Consider the following 24,525-nt stretch of genomic DNA (forward strand, 5'->3'; position numbering starts at 1 on the left):
AAATGAAAAATTACTTACTGCTCTTTTTCTAGAACACCCTGTAATCCAAGGCACAGTAAGGTTTCCTGAAATCTGTGGAAACAACAAATGGAATCTCAGTAAGGTATGCATTGACACTACTTGGAATGTTGATCAACAAAGAATTCATACATGATATAAAAATAAGTCTGCATTCTGAGCATATTCCCCACTAGACAATGTTGTTTCCTTCATGAGCTCAACAGATTTAAAAGGCTTTCCTTTGTGAAAATATTTTAAAAGTGGTGCAAAGTTCCCTTGGAAATTTAAGGAACACTGCTGGGGCCCTAGAATTATTGGGACTCTGTTGGGTGTTTGGAAATATATGAACAATATAATTATTAAAATCAAGATTCAGTGGCCTGTGGGAAAAGTGAAAATGTTGTAGCTAGGACATCACCACAAAAGAAGAATTTATAAAGAAGGATACTTGCTAGCAACTGTTTATATTCACTACTTGTATTTGCTTTGCAAAAGAAGCACTGTCTGATAGAGCTATAACTACATGTGCTTTCCTAATACAAATCTTAGACTTGCAGTACAAATGACTGAACTATTGCTTTTCTAAATTGTGACCTCATTACAAGACTAGTGCTCCACCCTTTCTTACAAAATGGTGAACTCTAGATTTTAATGGGCCCATTAACCTAAAGAGAGATTGTTTTGCAAAAATAATGTATGAGTATAAAATAGAGAAAATGTGAACCTTTAAACATTATCAACTGGATAAGAGTGTGTGCCCAATAAAATCTGTTCTTTTTGAGATAAATTCCAGTGTTTAGTGTTGGTAGTGAAGTCTGGCAATATTATAACCTTGAGCAGATATTTCTTGCTTACGACACAAGTATTTCATTTCTGAGCCAATATTTTCTAATAATTTCCCAGAAATGTTGATATATTTGACCTTTACCAATGAAGCAGTGTATTATAGTAGCTAAGTTTCAAACTCTGTCATCCACCTATGTACTCACATCCCAAACTGAAACAATGCTTCTGCAAAATCATATTCAACAATATGGTCATCACTTTTAAACTGGAAGATACTAAGGCAAATGGCCAGCAATATCATACTACCTTAGCATTGCCACACAGGAGATAGGTGCTATTCCTGTGGGACTCTGAGGAGTATTTACAAAGACCAAAGTGGCCCTCTGAGCTGTGGCTCAGGTTAACCTAGGCTTAACAGTACTTTTTCATGGGACATAAAAGGATTGGGGAATACTCCACACTTTCCACTTGCTCTCTCCTTCCTTCTCAAGCACACACCTGGGAGACTGACAAGTAAAATCAACCTTGATGGGTGATAGTAGTGGAGAAGTGGCATTCAACCAACTATTTACTGTTTTTGATAAATTATATTCAGTAATGACCTATATAGCAGTATACCTATTCACAAAGAATGATGACTAGAAAATCAGTTTAAATATTAATGTCCTCATGTATTCAAATTTCAAGTACAATATAACTATCCCTGGCCAACAGACTTGCCTTCTGCTGTCTCGCTTTATGCTGCAAATATACCAACATACAAGGCATGGAACAAAAATGAATAAAATCCAAGCAATACTTTTAAGGATAAAACCATTTTACCGAGGTAAATATTACTATAGTGAAATGGTAATTAATTGGAAGGCTAAAGGATCATGACAAGATGTGAATAATTGATTTTTCAATGATGAAAAAAACAAGGAGAGATATCTTCTGAAAAATTCTTCACAGTATATCCTTTATTTCTCTCCATCACTACATATTTGAGTTTGTAAAGTAAATAGATTAGTTTCAATAAGAAGGGTCCAATTGCTAAATAATCACATAATATATTCTAGAAAAAAATTCAGATATCCATATTGTGATCAGTGCAGTAAAGGATAGCATGTGTTTGAGGAAAGATCGATTCGACTAGGACTATAAAGAGAATTTTTGGCTGCATGAATGCAAGGTAAATTTATTTATAATTCTTAGAAAATATGGAGTCAATGTAGGTTTTCATGAAGATATGTGATATGGTCAGAATTGTATTTTTATGTATTTGGATTATCTGTATACATATTCCTATCCATTAATGAAGATAATTCACACTTATCTATACAGAGTTTTTAGAGAAAATGTGAAACCAAATAAAATACCAACAAACAAAACCTTAAATCAGTAACTACTGAAAAGTCACATATGAATAATAAACTTGATACTTACAATAAACACAATAAAGTAAAATTTGTAAAATATTGATGTGAATTTTTCTTTTGATGTGAATTTTAGGAATACAAACTGCATTCTTGTTTAAGTCAAGTTAAGTTAAGTATGTAACTAAAAAAATGGAATTATACACAAACATTCTGAATGCCATAAGTTTTGGGAAGAGATCAAGTTTTACTTTTTTCTTTGTTTTATAATTTTGTGGCAGCAGTTGTATGATACTCAAATGCTATATTTAACTAATCTCTTCTGTTTACTTCAAATCTATTCTTCAGCTCCCTATGTTTCTGGTAAAACTCAGGAAGAGGCAGGCAGAACAGTTGAATTTGTGGAATTTATGAATCATAGTACTGTATAAACATGTTTCCCCAGATTTGGGAAGTTTTGTTTGGTGCAATATTGATGACAGGTTTCTCATTCACCAGAAGCTATAAAATGAAGTAGAGAAGTGAGAAGGCTAGTATACTTCTTTAAGTGATATTTCAATTCCAAACACACTTAAAAAAAAAAAAAAAAAAAACTGAAATAGGGCCGGCGCCGTGGCTTAACAGGCTAATCCTCCACCTTGCGGCGCCGGCACACCGGGTTCTAGTCCCGGTCGGGGCGACGGATTCTGTCCCGGTTGCCCCTCTTCCAGGCCAGCTCTCTGCTGTGGCCAGGGAGTGCAGTGGAGGATGGCCCAAGTGCTTGGGCCCTGCACCCCATGGCAGACCAGGAGAAGCACCTGGCTCCTGCCATCGGAACAGCACGGTGCGCCGGCCGCAGCACGCAGACCGCGGCGGCCATTGGAGGGTGAACCAACGGCAAAAAGGAAGACCTTTCTCTCTGTCTCCCTCTACTGTCCACTCTGCCTGTCAAAAATAAAAAAAATAAAAAACTGAAATAGAAGGTTGCAAAATGAAGCTATTAGGAGACAAGACTAATTTAACAAATATATTAGAAATTACATATCAACTGAGTATTGTACATTTCAACGTAGAAAACTTGGGATGTTATAAACTCATTACAATGATATTGCCATTGTTTAAAGCATCTTAGGGACTTTTCTTTTGGAATTACCAGTTCATGCCTCACCCAGACATTCTGTCTTATTACCTCACACTCCTTTCAGTTGAACTGCAAATGTAACAGCTCAGATTGAACATCCTTATTATTCACTAAACGTGGCTCAGAATGAATTCTGACTATTTTCCAAAATCAAGTTTTCCCACAAATGATGATGATTTGTCACCACTGAAAGCATTTAAAGAATCCCACTAGCTCATAAAGCAATTGTAAAAGAACTTCAAAAACTTTTTGACAAATTGGACGTTATTGGAATAAGTAGATACAACTTTCCAAGGTAGCTAATTTGAATTCTGTTCACATGTTTATCAGGTATCTCTCCTACACTAGGCACCGTTTAAGGTGTTACAGGAAATAAAAAGGTGGGTAAAACATAATTTCCTGGAGGGCAAGAACTATGATTTGAGAAGAAGAGATAAGGCGGATATGTGAATGACTTTAATACAAAGAAAACCATGATAAGAGTCATAAGGGAGGTACAATAAATGAAGTGCAATTAGAGTTCAAAATATGGCAAAATTACATCCACTTGCGGATTGATATCTCAGCTAAACCATAAAAGACCAGTAGAATTCTGATAGAAATAAGACAGGATTCCAGGGAAAAATAGTGTGATCAGTACAGTAAAGGATAGCATGTGTTTGAGGAAAGATCGATTCAACTGGAACTATAAAGGGAATTTTGGGCTGCTTTGTGGAAGCCATAAATGCAAGACACTCTTAATTACAATTCTTAGAAAATGAGGAACCAATGAAGGTTTTCATGTAGAAGTGTGATAGGGTCAATGGGTGATATGGTCAGAATTATATTTTTATGCATTAGGAAGCTTAGTTTGCCATTATGTGAACAGTGAATTTAAAAACTGTGGAAAATTTCATGATAGTCTGACTAAGAGGTAATGCAGAGTTGGAACTAGGGTAGTGGAGGTAGGAATTGAGAAATAAAACATATTTCTAAAGAAAGGTCTTGTGTATAAGATAGAAAAGAACCAGTTTGGAGAGAATGGAAATAGTCTTGTTACAGCCATCAGAAAACTGTGTCCCAAAGTGGCTGGTCTGCTGAAGCTACCAGAAAGTCACAACTTTAAATTTAAATGTAAATAAGTGTCTGCTTTTGGAAGTCTGCATATCATGTCTGAGTGGACAGGCTAAAGGACATAACACTGAGGACTGTGTGATGTAAACTAGAGTCACATCATACGCATAGTTAAGGTTTGTGAATCAAACACATTTGTCTGTCTCATATAAAATCATACTTTAAGTAGACACTGTATATCATAATATTAATTATGCATTATATATGCTCATATTGTCCAAGACTGTACATTCACAAGAAGGTATGCATATAGTTAGATTCTTAAGTGCAAAGTATCATGCTTAAGACAATTGTTCTAATTATCTTTTTTATATAGTCTCACAGGAATTACAAAAAATTAGATTTTTTTTTTTGAGAGAGAGAGACAGACAGAAAGGTCTTCCTTCCATTGGTTCACTCCCCAAATGGCCACTATGGCCTGAGCTACGCAGATCTGAAGCCAAGAGCCAGGTGCCTCCTCCTGGTCTCCCATGCGGGTGCAGGGGCCCAAGCACTTGGGCCATCCTCCACTGCCCTCCCGGGCCACAGCAGAGAGCTGGACTGGAAGAGGAGCAACCGGGACTAGAACCTGGTGCCCATATAGGATGCCAGCGCTGCAGGCGGAGGATTAACCTTGTGAGCCATGGCACCGGCCCTTGATTTGATTTAAACAATCTGTTTTAAAAAGAATTTTACACATAGGCTGGATATGCTATCAGACTAATTTATGAGTCTAGTAAAGCTATTACTTGAAATGTGCTGTATTTTATGAAGTCAGGAAAATTGGAAATTTTCTTAATCTGCTGTTCATTAACTGAAATTTGATTAACTGAAACAATCAGACTAAAATCAGATCTCTCTGCAAAGTTCTGTAGTAAGAGATTCATAAATCAATGTTTTACCTTGCCATCATTGTTTTGGTATTAGCTGAGTATTAAAACTTACTAATAATTTTACTTGAATTGGGAGAACATTCTAGTTGTTTGTCACTTGTGATATGCACAGCACAGAGAGCACTGCTGGGCACATGATAGGCACTCAACAAATATTTGCTGATCGATTGATTAAATTAGCTTGGGCAGTTATTATTCACTAGCTATCACTTGCTGAAATTCAATCGAAGACCAAGAGTGGAAGTATATGAGAGATAACTGCATGGAGTTGAGGGGAAGAGAACAAGCTGCTTCTGGTTTTGGAGCGATTTGTGTTTTGGAGCAAAGAAGAAAAGATGTCTTAACATATCTAAATTTTTTTTCCTCTTCTTCTCTCTGTTAAGTCTCTGGAAAAGCTTTCAGAAAAGAGGTTACCTTTACAGAATATAGCTTCAATACTACAGCTTTAGGGCAAGGAACTAAAATTTTTAAGCACATACATTTTCTTCTATTAAGTGATAGGAAAATGGTAGAAACTAGTTGAGATATGCCCTCCAGGAAATTAGAAAGAGTATGGAGATTTCTTTTAAAAAAAACTAGAAATAGATCTGCCAGATGATCCAGAAATCCTAATGTTGTGTATAAATTCAAAAGACATGAATTCATTTGATCAAAAAAGATACCTGCTCTATCGTGTCAATAGTACCACTGTTCACAATAGGCAAGACATGAAATCAACCAAGGAGGCCGTCATCAGATCAGTGATTCAACAAAATGTGGCATATACATATACAATGGAATATCATTCAGCTGTAAAAAGAATGAAATTCTATCATTTGCAGCAAAAAGATTGGAAATGGAGGACACTATGTTGAAGGAAATAACCCAGACACAGAATGTCGAATACCACATGTTCTCCTTTTTATGTGGGAGCTAAGATTGAAAAGAAGAAAGCAAAGCGAAGGCCCATGTCTATCAGTTCTATTGCAAATACAGCATTTTGTCAAACTTTGTATTAAATATTTGCCCCCAAAATTGTAAGAATTATCTACTATTATAGTATTAATGATTTTGTGAATATTTTAAAATTTACTTTTTATATGTGAAGTTGAACATTTTTTGATTCTTTTCTATTTTCCTGATGCAGTCTGGTCTTTTTACTTTTTATTTATTGAACTCTTTAGTAGAAGCACCAAGCCTGTGATTATAATATAAATTAAAAAGTTACTGCAAAAGATCATTAAGTTAAAATAAATTATTTGTTAAGAAAAAAGGTAATAAAAACTCAAAAGTGGAAGGGAGGTTATGGGGGGAAAAAGCCGCTATAATCCAAAAGTTGTACTTTGGAAATTTATATTTATTAAATAAAAGTTAAAAAAACTCAAAAACCTTGTCTATTTGAATTTGGAATAGTACAGATGGATATATTTCAATAATAAAAGTGACCTGTACATTTCAAAGGAATAGTTCACTAGGCTGAAAATTTTTTGAAGTTGAAAACCTTCATATTTTATTTGTTTTCTTCTACATAATTTTAATAGTTACATTTTACAGACTAGAAGTGATTAAGAAGAGGGAAACTGGAATTCTTGGATGTTTCAATAACATTATAAAAAAGTATTCAAACATAAGAACATATTTGATGCAGCTCCTTCGCTGCGATCTATTGAAAGTCAGTCCTCAACACAAGGGTTTGTAAGAATAAAAAAGAAAAATAAAGAAAGAAAAAATTTTAAAAAAGAAAAAGAACAAATTTGATTTAATCCTACTAATTATCAAAATACTGTGAAAATAACTGAAAAACATAAGTAAAATTATGAAATTAACATGTGGGATTATTTTCTTCTAATCCAAAATCACTGCAGAGTGCACAATTACAAAATCTAGATTCCCTGAAATTATACCCTCTAACATGTTTCAAAATATTACCTTAATTCTAATCATGTAGGCATTTGAGAAAATATAGAATGTCTTCACTGATTTCAGAAAATAAGCTGTTGAATGTTAGCATTAAATTCTAAATATAATTATATACAATACATGAAATAGCTTATCACAAGTATAGTCAGAGATCAGTCCTCCAGACAAGAGCAAGTAATTTAATGTTTTTAAAAAAGCTACCATCCTTGCTGAACTGGACTGGTGTTCTTATCATGAATCGCTCCATGGTTTTGCTTTTTATATGACTCCTTGTTGAAACAAAAGGCCTGCTTTTAAAATAAATCAAACACCCTGACTAGTTGTTGCAGTAACACTATATGGGCTGATACATTCATTCTGTAATTTAAGAAATAAACAGAGGAAGTCAGAAAGACAGACTAGGAAGCTCTAGACCCTTGTCCTGCAAAGGAAACATTAAATAAACGAGTGACTGACTAACACAACATTATAATAGCTGTGGAAGTCAAAGATCTATAGCAAGGAAGCAAATGCCCAACCAAGAAAATGCTGAATTTAAAGTGGCAGGAGAATTTGTTTTCACTTTACCTTGTCACATTCCCTTTCTGGTGTGCATGGCATGCTTTAGGGGAAGTAGCGACCTGATCCCCAGTCCTTTCTATGAAGAGAGGGCAGGAAAGACTAAACTTGTAGTGTTCTAACACCTGTGAGATCTGCCTGAGATATCGGTCTCTTTATCCCTCAGTTTGGAGTTCAGACAGCCAAAAGTGGCATAGCTCAGATCTCAAGCTAGAGAAAGTGGCAGGAAGCAGTGGGTAACACTTGTGAAAATCAGAAGGAAACAGCAGATCCACAAACATTTAGGGAAAGAGATTACTAACTGAGGGATATTAAAGGCTCTGGGGGAAACACTCTGAGGAAAATTAAAATATTTAAAAGTAACCATGTATATAAGAGGATTGGTAACCATTATGTATACATGCCTAGGGATGACAAATAGACAAGAGCCAAGAAATCTTAAGAATTTCATGCTTGGTTGATTAGTGAAGGACCTCCAATGCATGGGGTTAGAATGAAGAGACTTGAATAGGTGTTTTTGTTATTTTTACTTTTCAAATGACTGATCTAAAAAATTCATAAGGTACACAAAGAAACAGGACAATATTGTCCATTTGAAGAAATAAAATAAATCTCAAGAAAATGTCCCAGAGGAGGTGCATGCATTACACTTACTAGAAAATGACTTTAAAGCAACTATCTTATGTTTAACATAAGCCTCATGGTAACCATAAAGAAGATCCACAAAAGATGAAGAGAAAGGAATAACAGCATATACTAAAAACAAATCATTGGGGCCAGTGCTGTGGCAGAGTGGGTTAAAGACCCAGCCTGAAGTGCCGGCATTCCTTATGGGCACCAGTTCAAGACCTGGCTGCTCCACTTCCGATCCAGCTCTCTGCTATGGCCTGGGAAAACAGTAGAAGATGGCCCAAGGCCTTGGGTCCCTGCACCCACATGGGAGACCTGGAAGAAGCTCCTGGCTCCTAGCTTTGGATCAGCTCAGCTCTGGCAGTTGCAGCCATTTGGGGAGTGAACCAGCGGATGGAAGATCTCTCTCTCTGTCTCTACCTCTCTCTGTAACTATCTTTCAAATAAATATAAATAAATTAAAAAACAAATCTAATAAATCACAAAGGAAGACAACAAGAGAGAAATAAAGAAACAAAAGAACTATAAAACATAAAAAATCCCTTACAAATGGCAAGAGTAAGTCCTTTCCTTTCAATAGTTAAGTATAGATAGATACAATTCTTCCAATGAAAGATAAAGTGGCTGAATGGATAAAAAGCAAGATCCAATGATATGTTGTCTACAAGGGACTCACTTTAGCATTAAGGACACATATAGGCTGAGAATGAAGAGATGGAAAAAGATATCCTACGCAAAGAGTAACTCAAAAGGAGTAAGTGTGGCTATACTTATATCAGACAAAATACAGATTCAGTCGAAATCTGTCCAAACAGATAAAAAAGATAACTATATCATGATAAAGAAGTCAATTCTTCAAGAATGTATAATGATTGTAAAAATACATGCTTTGAATATTGGATCATCTAAATATATTAAGAAAATATTAAAATAACTGAAGGGAGAAACAGACAGCAATACAATACAGTAGGAGATTTCAACACTTCACTTTCAACAATGGAAAGATCATCCAGAGAGAAAATCAATAATAGCAGACTTGAATAGTGCTAAAGACCAAAAGAACTAAAAGGACATCTACAGAACAATCCATGCAACGGTGCAGAGTACACTTTCTTCTCCAGAGCACACAGAACACACTCAAAGACAGATCATGTGTTAGATCACAAAACAAATCTTACCAATTTTAAGAAGGTGGAAATCATGTCAAGTGTCTATTCCACCAACAACGTTATGAAAATAGAAATCAAAAATAGGGGAAAATTGGAAAATCTACAAAAAATGTGGAAATAAAAACAATACACTCCTGAACAGTCAATGAGTCAAAGAAGAAATTGAAGGAAAAAATTAAAAAAAAAAAAAACAAACCTTGAGGCAAATGCAAGCAAAAATACAGTGTACCAAAACTTACAGGATGCAGCAAAAGCAGTTATGCTTTGGTTTCGATGTGTTCCCTAAAAGTTCATGTGCTGAAAAGTTAATCCACAGGTTTATATATGAATTGTATTTGGAGATGGGGCATTCAGGATTCAATCAGGATTAGATGAGATGATGAGGGTGGGGTTCCTATGTTGCTATTAGTAGCTTTGTAAGAATAAGATAGAACAGAGCAAGCTGTATTGTCATGACACGCCTAGCACAATGTTATGATACAGTAAGAAGGCCCTCACCATGTGCTGAGCAGTTGCCTGTGACATGTTCTTGGACTACTCAGATTTCAGAATCATGAGTCAAATAAACTTATATTCCTTATAAGTTATCCAGTCTCAGCAATGCTGTTACAGCTCCAAAAAAAATGACTAAGACAAGTTATAAGGGTGAAGTTTATGCCAACATTAGAAAAAAATATGTCAAATAAATAAATTGCTTTTATATATCAAGGAACTAAAAGAACAAACTAAGCCCAAATTTAGCCAAAGGAAATGATAATGACCAGAGCAAAAATAAATAAAATAGAGACTAGAAAGATAATAAAAACAATCAACAAAACTAAGATTTGGATTTTTTTAAAAACATAAAAAAATTGGCCAACCTTTAGATAGGTTAATCAAGAAAAAAGAGAGAATCCAAATAAGTATAGAGGAGATATTATAACTGATATCATAAAAATATAAAGGAACATAAGAGACTATTATGAATTAATTCCTAGACATATACAACACATCAAGACTGAAACATGAGGAATTAGAAAATCTGAGCAGATTGATAAAAAGTAAAGAAACTGAAACAGTTATCAAAAATTTCCAAATAAAAAAAGCCCAGGAACATAAAACTTCATAGGCGAATTCTACAGAACATTTCAGGATGAATTAACCTAATCCTTCTGAAACTCTTCCCAAAAATTGAACAGGAAGTAATTATTGCAACCTCATTTCACAAGGCAAGGTTTACCTTCATACCAAAGCCAGACAAGGAGCTCATTAGAAAGAAAAATACAGGCCCATATATCAAATAAACATAGAAGCAAAAATCTTTAAAAAGAAAAAAATAAAAAATCACATTAAAAAGATCATATACCATGATCAAATGGAATTTACCTGTAAGATGCAAAGATGAGTCAACACATACAAATTGATAAGTGTGAAACACCACAATAAGAGAATGAAGGATAAAAATCCTATGATCATCTCAATAGTTGTAAAAAGTATATGTGACAAAATTTAACATTCTTTAATGATAAAATCTCAATAAATTGATGTAGGTACATGTACTTTGTCATAATAAGATCTATATATGAGAAGTTGATAGCCAACATCATGCTCAACAGTGAAAAGCTAATTTTCCTCTAAGATCTGAAACAAGAAAAGGATGTCTACTCTTAATATTTTCATTCAATATAGTATTGGAAGTCCTAACCAGAGCAATTAGGCAAGGAAAAGAAATAAAAGACAACCAAATTGGGAAGGAAAAAGTAAAACTCTCTGTCTGATGATTTTATAATATAGAAAGTCCTAAGGACTCCACTGAAAAACTACAACTAGTAAATGAATTCAGTTTCATTACAAGATACAAGAATCGATATACAGAAATCAGTTGTATTCTATCCACTAATAATAAATTTCTCAAAAAATAATTAAGGAGAAAATTGGATTTACAACAGTATCAAAAAAGAACAAAACACTTAGGAGTAAATTTCACCAAAGAGGTGAAAAATCCATGTAGTGAGAAATGTAAGACACTGATAAAATAAACATAGCATGACGCAGATAAATGGAAATATACCTGAAGTTCAGAGAATGAAAGAATAAATATTGTTTAAATGCACATACTACCCAAAGTGATCCTCAGATTTAATGCAGTATTTATCAAAATTCCAATGGTATTTTTCACATAAATAAAGAAAATAATCCAAAAATTCTTTTGGTACCATCAAATAAGGAAGAACAAAGTTATAGGGGAGAATATTTCCTTGCTTCAAACTATATTACAATTTAATGACCAAATCAGTATAGTTTTGGAATAAAAACACATAGATCAAAGGAACATAATAGAGAGCCCAGAACAAATTCATGCATATCTGAGTATAGATAGTCTTTAGGATGCCAATAACACGCACTGGAGAAAAGGATATCCTCTTTTTTTTTTTTATTGCTCTCTCTCTCTCTCTTTTTTTTTTTTTTAAATAACAGGACATAGGCCGGCGCCGTGGCTTAACAGGCTAATCCTCTGCCTTGTGGCGCCGGCACACCAGGTTCTAGTCCCGGTTGGGGCGCGGGATTCTATCCCGGTTGCCCCTCTTCCAGGCTAGCTCTCTGCTATGGCCTGGGAGTGCAGTGGAGGATGGCCCAAGTGCTTGGCCCTGCACCTCATGGGAGACCAGGAGAAGCGCCTGGCTCCTGGCTTTGGATCAGCGAGGTGTGCAGGCTGCAGCGGCCAGTGGGGGGTGAATCAACAGAAAAGGAAGACCTTTCTCTCTGTCTCTTTCTCTCAATATCCACTCTTCCTGTCCAAAAAAAAATCTTAAATAATAGGACAATTAGTGCATGTTTTTCTGTTTATTCTTTTTTTAAATTTTTATTTAAGGAATATAAATTCCCAAACTACAGCTTATGGATTACAATGGCTCCCCCCCATAACTTCCCTCCCACCCGCAACCCTCCCCTTTCCTGCTCCCTCTCCCCTTCCATTCACATCAAGATTCATTTTCAATTCTCTTTATATACAGAAGATCAGTTTAGTATATTATAAGTAAAGATTTCAACAGTTTGCACCTACACAGAAACACAAAGTGAAAAATACTGTTTGAGTACTAGTTATAACATTAAATCACAATGTACAGCACATTAAGGACAGAGATCCTACATGAGGAGTAAGTGCACAGTGACTCCTGTTGTTGACTTAACAAATTAACACTCTTTTTTATGGCATCAGTAATCACTCTAGGCTCTTGTCATGAGTTGCCAAAACTATGGAAGCCTTTTGAGTTCACCGACTCTTATCATATTTAGACAAGGTCATAGTCAAAGTGGAAGTTCTCTCTTCCCTTCAGAGAAAGGTACCTCCTTCTTTGATGACCTATTCTTTCCACTGGGATCTCACTCGCGGAGATCTTTCATTCAGGTCATTTTTTTTTTTGACAGAGTGTCTTGGGTTTCCCTGCCTGAAATACTGTCATGGGCTTTTCAGCCGGATCTGAATGCCTTAAGGGCTGATTCTGAGGCCAGAGTGCTGTTTAGGACATCTGCCATTCTATGAGTCTGCTGTGTATCCCGCTTCCCATGTTGGATCGTTCTCTCCCTTTTTTGGTCTATCGGTTAGTATTTTCAGACGCTAGTCTTGTTTATGTGATCCCTTTGATCCTTAGTCCTGCCATTATGATCAATTGTGAACAGAAATTGATCAAATGGAGTAATGAGATGGCATTGGTACATGCAACCTTGATGGGATTGAATTATCCTCTTAAATAGTGTCTAGAAAACTGTATATCCACATGCAAGAGAATGAGTTTTGACCATTATTTTACATCATATACAAAAATCTGCTTCAAACAGCTTAAAGAGAGATAGGAATTTGTCTTAGTGGTTAAGACAACTGGTTAGGATACCCATATCCCACAACAGAGCACCTAGGTTCTACTCGTGGCTCTGGCTCCTGATTCCAGCTTCCTGCTGGTGCAAATCCTGTGAAGCAGATGTTGGTTTTCTGTCACCCATGTGGCACACCCGAATTTTGTTACTGGCTCCCAGTTTTGGCCTCCCCTGGGTACATTATTGGAGTGAACCAATGAATGGGTCCTCTCTCCTCTTTCCTCTCTCGCTCTCTCTCTCTCTCCCCACTCTGCCCTTCAAATAGATAAAATTTAAAACTGAATTAAAGACATAAACATAACATCTGGAAATGTAAAAATTTCAGAGGAAAACATGGAAAAGCTTTGGACATTGATCTTGGAAATGGTAGTTTTGGATTTGGTAGCAAAAGCACAGTCAATAAAAGTAAAACAATTGGGACTTCATTAAAGTAAAAAGTCCACAAAATAAAAATACAACCTATGAAATAAAAGAAAATATTTGGAAACTATAAAGCTGATAAAGGATTAATAGCCAAAATATGTAAGGAATCCATACAACTCTTTCGCAGAAAAACTAATAACCCAATTAAAATGGTGGTGTGCTAGATGGGTGGGTGGATCATTTTTAAGGTGAAGAAATGTTCTAAAATTAGATTGTGGTGTTGCTTGACCAACTTTATGAATATATTAAAAACTACTGAATTGTGCACTTTTAAAGTATGGATTCTATATTGCATTGTATTGCAATTCTATCTCAATAAAATTATTTAACAATAATACTTGATAAAACTACCTACTCAACTCACATTGCTGTTCCTTTTTCAAAACTTGAATGCATCCCTAGCATTATTTTGACCAAACCATTCAATTTTACTGGCCCGCATTTCATCAGGTAAAAATATAATTTGTATTGATACTTTGTCATGACCTATAAAGTTTGTTCAACTATGAAACTTCAAAGTTTAGATTTCTAAAAAGTTCTGAAGTCCACAAGTAGTGAAGAAAGTTGGAAGTAACAAAGCACGTTTACCAAGGGGATATATTATATTTGTAAACTGATTTTTTAGAAATAAGATTTATTTATTTGACCAGGAGAGTTACAGAGAGCGAGAATGAGAGCCAGAGTGACAGAGAAGGTGAGAGAATCTTCCATTTGCTGGTTCACTCCTCAAATGGCTGCAATGGCTGGGGCTGGGCCAGGCTGATGCTAGGAGCCTGGAAATCCTTCAGTCTGGAAATCCATCCAGATCTCCCACCTGGGAAACAGGAGTCCAAGTACATGGACTAGCATCCTCTGCTGCTCTCCCAGGCACGTTAGCAGGGAGCAGGATCAGAAGTGGAATAGCTGGGACTTGAACTGATGCTCTAATTTGAAATGCTGGAATCCCAGGCAGCAGCTGAACTTGCTGCATCAAAACACCAGCCCCTGGAAGGTATTTTTTAGAGGAACCTCGAAGTTTCAACTTCTATTAATTTCTAAAAACTGATGAAGTCCACGAGAGATGGGAATTCAGTGAATTATCAAGCCACAACAGTACTATAACAAAAAAAAGTGTATTTATAGCATTGGTCTTCCAAAATGCTTCAATATGTTCACACATATGATTTTTAATAAACTGTGATCATAGTTCTTTTATGATAATTTACTTATTAAATTTATTCCTGACATGGAGATAACATGAAAAATAAATGGCACCTAAGAAATCAACATGGTTGTAATCAGGCTCCATGAATGAGGTTTGTGTGGAGAGTTTTTGGAATGGAACTGCAATATCCTGGTATAGTCACCTCCTGTCAGTTTCTTTCATACCAATTCAACCCTTAATATAGTATTCCCAAGAGGCTGCAAAACAACTAATGTCAACTTATCATCTTCTAGAATTTCTTCAATTTGAACTTATTCTCTTAAAAATATTTATTGTATTTATTTGAAAGTGGAGAGGGAGAGGGAGAGGGAGAGGGAGAGAGGGAGAGAGAATCACCATCTGCTCGTTCACTCCCCGAAAGCTTGCCATAGTAGGGATGGACCAGGCTAAAGTCAGGAGCTATGAACTCAGTCTGAGTCTCCCACATGGGTGTCAGAAACCCAGGTAACTTGAGCCATCACTACTGTCTCCTAGGGTATGCATTAGCAGGAAGTTGGAATTGGGAAAAGAGCCAGGGCTCTAACACAGGAACTGCTTTATGGGATACAAGTATCCAAACTAGCATCTTAATTACTCTATCAAATTCCTGCACCTGTACTTATTCTGCTAGATAGCTTGGAACTAGACTAGGCTCCAGGAGTGGGATCTCAGCTTGAAGTTAATTGGTTTAACAGGGAGAAAAGACAGACTTCTCTGTAATAATGTCGCAGAGTCAGAAAATCAAGACAATTTTTTGCTGGATTACATTTTTATAGATAGAAAAGTTGTCAAGCTGACAATAGGCTCTTTAAGTCCTGTTCCAACACTGTTGAGAGTATAGCTTCATCGAAACCTTAGAGGCTAACATTCATGGATTCCACCTTCTCAGGATGCTTTGGTTTCCCCAATTCCCATCTAAAAGAAAGATAGGGTAAAGTGATACCCTAAAGATTCTCTCCTTTTTAAGGATTTTATTAATACATTAGACTCTCAGGATCATAGCAAATGCTTGATAATTACTACAGCACAATTCTCATCAATTCTCAAGTTAATGTGATATCAATACAAAGAGGACAGATTCTGTGTAGTTCACAGATATAATTCTATAATATAATGAACTTCCTCCCTCCCTCCTTCCTTCCTTCTTTTCTTCATTGCTTTCTTCCTTTCTTTCTCTTTTTCATTCTCACTCTTTTCCTATTTGTTAATTTTTGAGATAACATTTTTAATTTACATTATATTCAAAGGCTTAATGCTCTACTAAACAGAGTTCAACAAGTTAAAAGGTTCAATGGGAATACGGACAAGGGCTATAAACAATAATCAAATGAAAATATGATCATTTCACTCATATATAATAAATTTTTAAATAACCACAGATCATTAAAACTATACTAGAATATCTTTCTTTAAAAAGTTCTCTTTAAACTTTCCCCACCATGCTATCACAAGTCAAACTAGCTTGAAGGAATCTGGTATAATATAGACAGGCATATATGGGATTTAAGTTTTGATGAGGGAGACAGTTGACCTCCAGTCTTTCAGACAGTATTGTGTGCTATTTTTTCTTCAATTACTCTAGGATGATTGTGGGTTCAGTAGAAATGGGATGTAAAGGAGAAATGAACTACCAGAGTTTCATTAGCTTCCCAGTTCTGAGTTCATATGCATAAGAAGGCTTATGTGCCAGGGAAGGTACAAGGAGCCTTGCACAGACTGTCATTTCACATGACAGCATTCCTGTGAAGTAGGCATTGGTCACTGCCTTATACAAATAAGGAAACTCTTACACAGAGAGGTTAAGTCACTTGCTAGAGGTCGTATAAGTAGAATGTGGCCAGATTTGAATGTCACTCTGTCCAGGCTCCAAGCTCCTGCACTAAATTGTTATGTCAAGCTGCTTTCCTTTTAAGGAGATTGGTATTAAAAAATAATTACTAAGTTTTAATGCATTTAAAAGATTCTTTTCATTAAAAAATTGTAGTTTCTTTAAAAGTTCTGTCAGAAAAAAGATAGAGTCTATAAAAAGGTAAAACCACAGGTTAAATTAACCTTCGGGAGTGGTGTACTAATGACAAATTAAAAATTAAACTCTGCATTGTTGAGGCTTTTAGTAACTCACATTAGAGTTCAAATAGTCATGCTGAATGGTAAAGCAGAGAAACACCAAGATGGATAATAGATTTCTGAGCTGGAATTTTTCTTGGGCAAGTAATTAAAATCTGCTTAAAGAGGTCAGCATTGTGGTGAAACCAGTCAAGCTGCTACCTGAAACACCCTCATCCCATATAGGTGCCGGTTAAATTCCCTGCTGCCTTGCTTTCCATTCAGCTCCTTGATAATGAGTTTGGGATTCAGCTCCTTGCTGATGTGTCTGGGAAAGCAGCAGAAGATGGTTTAAGTGCTCGAGCCCCTGCTACCCAAGTGGGAGACCTGGAAGAAGCTGCTGGCTCCCAGATTTATCCTGGCCCAGCCCCGGCTGTCGCGCCCATCTGGGGAGTGGACCAGGGAACGAAAGAGAGGTAGAGAGAGAGAGAGAGAGAGAGAGAGAGAGACATCTTTTCCATAAAAATGACTATATAATTATAATGGGGTACTCTTCTGTTAGGGCCAGGTGCCAGAGAAGCACTTCTGTACTGTTACCGGTTTTAATTTTGAAGCAGTGAGCTGTAAGAAGGAGGGAGTTAAGAGGATATGGGGGTGGGTGGGCATTGAGTACAGTGGTTAAGAGGCTGCTTGGTACATCTGCATCTCATGTCAAAGTGCCTGGGTTTGTTTTCTGGCTCCACTCCGAATTTCAGCTTCCTGCTAATGCACTTTCTGGGAGGCTGCAAGTGATGGCTCAAGTAACTGGGTCTCTGCCACCCATTGGGGAGATCCAGGTTGAGTTTCTAGCTCCAAGGTTCTGCCTGGTTCAGTCCCTACTGTTGCAGGCTTTTGGGGAGTGGGCCAGCAAGCTAGATAATGGAAGATCTCTCTCTCTCTCTCTCTTTCTCTCTCTCTCCTCCCCACTCCCTCTTCTCCTCCTTTCCCTCTCCTTCTCCCTCTCCCCTCCCTCTCTTTCCTTCCTCCCTTCCCCAGAAGACAGTTTATTGAATTGGTTGCAAACAGCCTGGAAGATTCTTAAATCTAGTTAAACCTTAAGTATGGTGGTTGAACAGACAAGAGGGGCTAGCCAGTAGAAAGCAAAATACAAACAGCCATGTTCTGTTACTCAAATTCTCTAAAACACCTTTTTTTTTTTTTCAGAGAAGAACCATGGCCTTAAGCGATGTTCTGAGGTAAGTGTATACCTCATCACTAAACAATTTGTTTGAAGTACATCTTAACAATGAATATGTGAAATAGTAAAGAAATAACACCTATTTTGTGTCCACAGGTCTAAAATTGCCTTAATTCTTACTCTGAATATGCCTTTTCCCTATGAACATTTTTAGAAAGATTATTTGATTAGTGGTAAACTTAATGTTTTAATGAAGCATTTGCTCTCGGAAGAAGCACTTGGCTGCTATTGCAGGCGCTGACTTCTCAACCACCGACACCTGGAGAAATGATTGACTTGCCTGGCTCTATACCCAGAGAAGCACCATTCACTGAGTGACATCTCCCCAAACCGTAAGTAAAGCCCATTACAGGAATAATCTATGTTCAAGAGGATGAGCCTAGCCAATTTAATCCTATTTTAGTGATGGGAAATGCAATGCTTCCCATAAAGCTACCATTTCCTGAACAAAATCATTTTAAATGTCAAGGGAAAACTGCCATGTTATAAAAATGACTATATTCCGTTAAAAGAAAACTCATCATTTTAAACATGACAAAGAAATCACAAGACTCTTCAAGGAGTTGAGCCCAAAACACAGCTCTGAGTCAAAAATTTCGCTACTTTAAAATACAAGTTGAATGACCCAGGTCCCAAGTCTAACTGGATATGAACATAATTTATTAAAAACCAAACACAGCTTTTTAAAGCAGTTACAAAATAATTTTATACATTACCTGGTAATTGTTTTGGTTTTGTGATAACCTCAATTGGTTTGATGATGCAAAATGTGGAGAAAAGTTATTCCGTGATGGATTTGTAGTACTGTACATTGTACTCGAGGCTGTATGTAATGAGGTCCGTGGTGTCAAATGGTAGTCTCTAGTTTGATACAGTACATTGTCTGACAAATCTCTGATATTCACCATTTGTGAATTTGGCATATTTCTTCCTGGTCCTGGCAAAGTTGTACTTTGGTTCTCAGCTCGAAGGGAACTGCCACTTTCATAAAACCTTGAGTAGGTTGGTATCTGTGCTCCCATCGATGCCAACTCTTCCTCTCTGGCATATTCATCCTCAGCATCTCCTGTCTCCATTGCAATGGACAAACAAGTTCCTTCTGCTGAGCTAGGCTTCTGTGGAACATTGCCCCCCAGAATTCTCTGGGGGTAATCACTAACTGCCAGTGAAAAAACTTCACGGATTTCCAAATTTTGGGTTCTACAGTAAGGGTCTCTAATAGTTGGCTTTTGTCCACATAAGTTATGTGATGCCAGACCTGTGTGTTCAGGCTTATATGACCTTTGAATCCCAACTGGTTCAATTTTGCAAGGTCGGTGGCACACAGATGGCTTTTGAGGTACTGTCATTTCAGAAGCTTGTATTGAAGAGCTCCCATAGTTTTTCTTTGCGTGATTGTATACTGAGTTTCCAGCATTTACCACACTTGTCTGTCGTGACAAAATAATTGTTTTTTCACCCAGGAGCAAAGAGGCATTTTTACAGTGTGCTACTTGTCTTTGAACAGGAATGTGCAACTGAAATTCAGTATCATTTTTACTGGCTGTTTTCTGAATAGGAGTTTTATGTGCTTCTGTAATTTGTGTATTTGTATACTTGGTTGTCCCTTGTCTACTTGCTGAACTGGCTGGACTGTATATACCAGTTACGATGACGTCATTATTGGCCGATGTCCAAGAAGACTGTTGGCTTGAGGGTTGAGCAATATTAACCACATTTCTGACTGTAATGTCTGGAGCTGCTAAAGAGGTACCAGAAACAGTTGCTGTTGTTGTTCCTGATTCGGAATTCTTACTACTCATTTTTCTTCTCTTATTGCCAACCCACGTCTGGAAGGATAAAAAATAGTATTTAAAAAAAAATAGCAATAATGCAAGAAAAAAAACAATTGCTAGATTATAAATTCTATTCTCATTTGTCTTAGAATGAACTGAGGCCTACACAAAGGTAAAGTAAAAAAGATATTATAAAAGAAGCAGTAACTAAAGTATAGGGCAAACATGATCAAAGTCTCCCAAATATCTAGGAACTTTAAGACTATAGTATATTATTGCTCTTTTTTTCCTCAAAACCCATCCAATTACTATATATTAAGAATTATAGGCCGGTGCTGGGCTCAATAGGCTAATCCTCTGCCTTGCGGCGCCGGCACACCGGGTTCTAGTCCCGGTCGGGGCGCTGGATTCTGTCCCGGTTGCCCCTCTTCCAGGCCAGCTCTCTGCTATGGCCTGGGAGTGCAGTGGAGGATGGCCCAAGTGCTTGGGCCCTGCACCCCATGGGAGACCAGGAGAAGCACCTGGCTCCTGCCTTCGGGATCAGCGCGATGCGCCGGCCACATCGCGCCGGCCGCGGCGGCCACTGGAGGGTGAACCAACGGCAAAGGAAGACCTTTCTTTCTGTCTCTCTCTCTCACTATCCACTCTGTCAAAAAGAAAAAAAAGAATTATTAAAATGTTTATATACTTTGACCTAGCAAATGCTTTCCTGGAAATTTATATTAAAAATAAACAGAGATGTAAATCAAAGTTTATGTGTGATGGTCTTCATCATGAATTTATTAATGACAATGTATTTATTAATGGTATTGGCTAATTGAAAGCATTCTTTTTTTTTTTTTTTTTGACAGGCAGAGTGGACAGTGAGAGAGAGAGACAGAGAGAAAGGTCTTCCTTTTGCCGTTGGTTCACCTTCCAATGGCCGCCGCGGCTGGCGCACTGTGGCCAGCGTACCGCGCTGATCCGATGGCAGGTGCTTCTCCTGGTCTCCCATGGGGTGCAGGGCCCAAGCACTTGGGCCATCCTCCACTGCACTCACCGGCCACAGCAGAGAGCTGGACTGGAAGAGGGGCAATCGGGACAGAATCTGGCGCCCCGACCGGGACTAGAACCTGGTGTGCCGGCGCTGCAGGCGGAGGATTAGCTTAGTGAGCCGCGGCACCGGCCTAATTGAAAGCATTCTAAAAGGTAGACTAATGACATCAAAAAGTGTTCATAGGATTTTGAAATATATACATGTTTGCAATCTTCAAGTTTAATGATATTTTTATATGGATATATATTAACTTTGTTAATTTAATACTGCTAATCTATATTATTTTTAGATTTTATTATTATAAACTGTATTTCAATGATTTGTTCCCTTGGTTCATTAGAATAAAATACTAGAAGGGAACTATGATGCTCTGATGCTTTCAAAGTACCCTCCAATGTATGAGTGTTATGGTTTCCTCTGCTCCCACTAACAGTTTGTATTATCTTTTGTAGCCTTTACTAGCTTGAGAGTTAATAACAGGTATGTAATTGCTGTTTTGATTAGAATTTCTATGGTCACTATATTACTTTGATAGAATTGTATTTCCTTTACCTTTATCCATTTTTATATTGGGGTGTTTGTCTTTATAAATTGATTTGCAAAAGCAATTTTCTACTAAAGATAGTAACACTTTGTCACAAGTTGCAAATACCTTTTTTCAGTTTGTCATTAATATATAGTAGTTATTTTCTTTTTCTACATCTTTCTCTACATACTAAATTTTATAGAATGAATATATATTACTTTCATAACCAGAAAAAAAATTACTAATAAAAATAATGCCAGTGGTTGGCATTTAGGATTTGATTACAAAATTCACACTTTTATACAAGTAATTTATTATAATTACCTTGGTGTTATTGCACTGAATCATGACTCTTCCTAAAATATGCAATTATAATACATTCCATAAATTGATTATCAAACTTATAATTATTCCAAAATGCATACCATATTATAAACTAACAAACACATTTTTCTATTAAGAATTAAACAAACAAAGTAGGTATATGAAAACATTAAATGAGCTAGCCTTACACAAACATAATACTAGGTATATTTTTTTAGCTTTATGTATGATGTGTTTCTGAAGACCACATCTGATGTATAATAAACAACATAAATGCTGCTATAATACAAAAAATAAAAGCTAACATATATTGAATCCCCATTATGTCTGCTTTATAAATATTGGCTTATTTGGTAGGGTTTTTCTAATTTTATAAATGAAGAAACTGAGGTGCAGAAATAAGTAGACTGTATCGAAAGATATCCTGCCAGCAAGTGGCAGAGGGAAGATTCAAAGTCAATTCTACCTGAATTCAAAGCACATTTACCTTCCACTACCCCACATGCAGTGATTCGAAATTTCTGAAGTAATAATCTTTGTTTATCATTTAACTTTTTTAATTATAATTTTTCCCATAAAGAAAATGTTCCGGGAACTGATGCTCCCTTTTGCTTCACATGCAGCAGTGGAAATTTTAAAATCATTCTCACTTACTTTCATGAAACAGCAGGAGTGAAAAATCACAATTGGAAGGACATGTGAGTATAAATGTCAAAGGGGAGAGTGGAAAAAAACTAAAAGTCTTTAATATTTATACCCAAGAGACATATTTAAAAAGGAACGTTTTTGAATAAATATAATTTCCTAAAAGGTACATTTTACAAATATTCAAAACAAACTGCTGTACTTTGTCTTTTCAAAAGTATGGGGGGGCTAATGTATTTGTACAACTTTGAAAAAATATATACACATGGATGAAGAAGCTTGTGAACTAATACAATTGGAATTCAAGAATTATTACACCTGGCGGGCAACTCTGGGCTCTATTTATGAAAAACAACACAACCTACTATGTTCTCATCACACAATACATATCTCAACTGAGGAAGTTTAAGAGTGATCTTAGTGCATTGCAAATTTACGTGGCTTACTTACACAGTTGATACGTATACTTTGTGTATGTTTATAGTTTATGCATATAATGTATATTATGTATAGCTATTATATAGCTTGCTAGATATTTATATTATGTACTCATCAAAAATAAAATGGAGTAATAGAATAATAAATATGCATATATGAAGCAACTATCTAGCAACTTCATTTATTCAGAACCTGGCCAATGTCATAAGATCCATGGACTTCCCTAATAGGACAACCCCTAACTTTAAGACTCACTTTAATGATTTTATATATAATTGTAACAAACATGGCATTGTAGTCTACAACGAATTAGAAATAACAAAACCAGGAGCATTGGTGATAGAGACTGTTTTGGAAGGCACCCTCATAGCAGCAAAACTAAAAACGTTCACTAGCTATTGCACACTAAAAAGAAGATAAAAGGAAAACAACAGAACCAACTTAAAAAATTAAATAGTAGTCTGTGATTCTTAAATAAAGGGGAAATTAATCCTATGTATGCTACCACATTGTGAGTATTATTATTTTAAAGCACAATATAATTGATTTCCATAAGGAAAACTTTGAGTCAAAAAGTTAAGGATTCAGTTATTTTCCACATGCTGTATTGAAGAAAAGTAGGAAAGTATATATTTTAAAAAATATTTCCATTGTTGATAATAATAAAAATTCATTGCCTAATAACTGAATTAAATTTTACTAAAAGATGAATGGAATACACAATTTACCATTGCTTATCATACGTAAATGATTCTCCCTGTGAATGTCTCACTGATGAGAAGGAAAAAAGTGGATCAGACAAAATCCATATGATGACAATTTGGAGTGGGGAATAAATAAAGTAATACTGCATAGGAAAAAAATAGGGTGAAAGGCATTTAATCACCAATGCTTGATATCCATATTTTTTTTTCATTTTCTCTTATGAATTCACTGTCTCTAAACTTTTCTTTTTCTATGCATTCTTCTTGGTTTTCATGTTATTTTATCCTTTATCAAGTTGTTAATACAGTGAGACTTGAGGTCTTTTGAGGAAAATATAACAAATATTTTGTCAAAAATAATAAAAAAAAGTCTCAAGTAGAGCATATAGACATAGCAAAATAATGCAGGGGCAGGGGCAGGTTGTGGAGTGATGAGCCTCTACTCCATTTTCCTTTGACTAAAAAAGCTATCAAGATTGTCTTGAGATGTAGATTAGGAATACTTCATTTCTCAGTACAGTTGACATTTTCCTAGATTAGAGAAAATGTATTTGTTTTACACTGTTGCTTATAACTTCCATAACATTTTACTTGTAATCTTACATTCTAAGAATTTATATCTTTCATTTCCATTGTTTGTTTTAGATTTCCACACTCTTTGGAGTATAAATATAAATCTTTGTATTTCAGCACTCTCAATCTTCAAGCACAATCAGGTAAGTTATGAGGGGAAGATTGTAATAACAAATTGGAAATATGAAAGATAACAGTCCACAGTGTAGCTGCCTGGGAAGGTTTTTCACTGTAAGGCAATGTAAGATAAAAGGAGAA

General features: G+C 36.1%; 1 protein-coding gene across 3 annotated transcripts in view; it reads right to left on the bottom strand.

Annotated features, from left to right (window-relative positions):
- The window catches only part of HDX (highly divergent homeobox), a 154,791-nt gene that overhangs the window by 95,414 nt on the left and 34,852 nt on the right, over window positions 1–24,525 (bottom strand). For 2 of the 3 annotated variants that reach the window (XM_062183540.1, XM_062183538.1), the window contains 2 exons: window positions 18,963–20,075; window positions 19–72 (listed from right to left, as the gene is read on the bottom strand). In XM_062183540.1, coding sequence (XP_062039524.1) covers window positions 19–72; window positions 18,963–20,048 — 1,140 coding nt within the window. In that variant the 5' untranslated portion in view covers window positions 20,049–20,075. The remainder of the gene's footprint in view (window positions 1–18; window positions 73–18,962; window positions 20,076–24,525) is intronic. The other variant, XM_062183539.1, reaches the window with a different exon arrangement.

This window comes from Lepus europaeus, chromosome X (genome assembly GCF_033115175.1).
Source record: "Lepus europaeus isolate LE1 chromosome X, mLepTim1.pri, whole genome shotgun sequence".
NCBI classification, from domain to species: domain Eukaryota; kingdom Metazoa; phylum Chordata; class Mammalia; order Lagomorpha; family Leporidae; genus Lepus; species Lepus europaeus.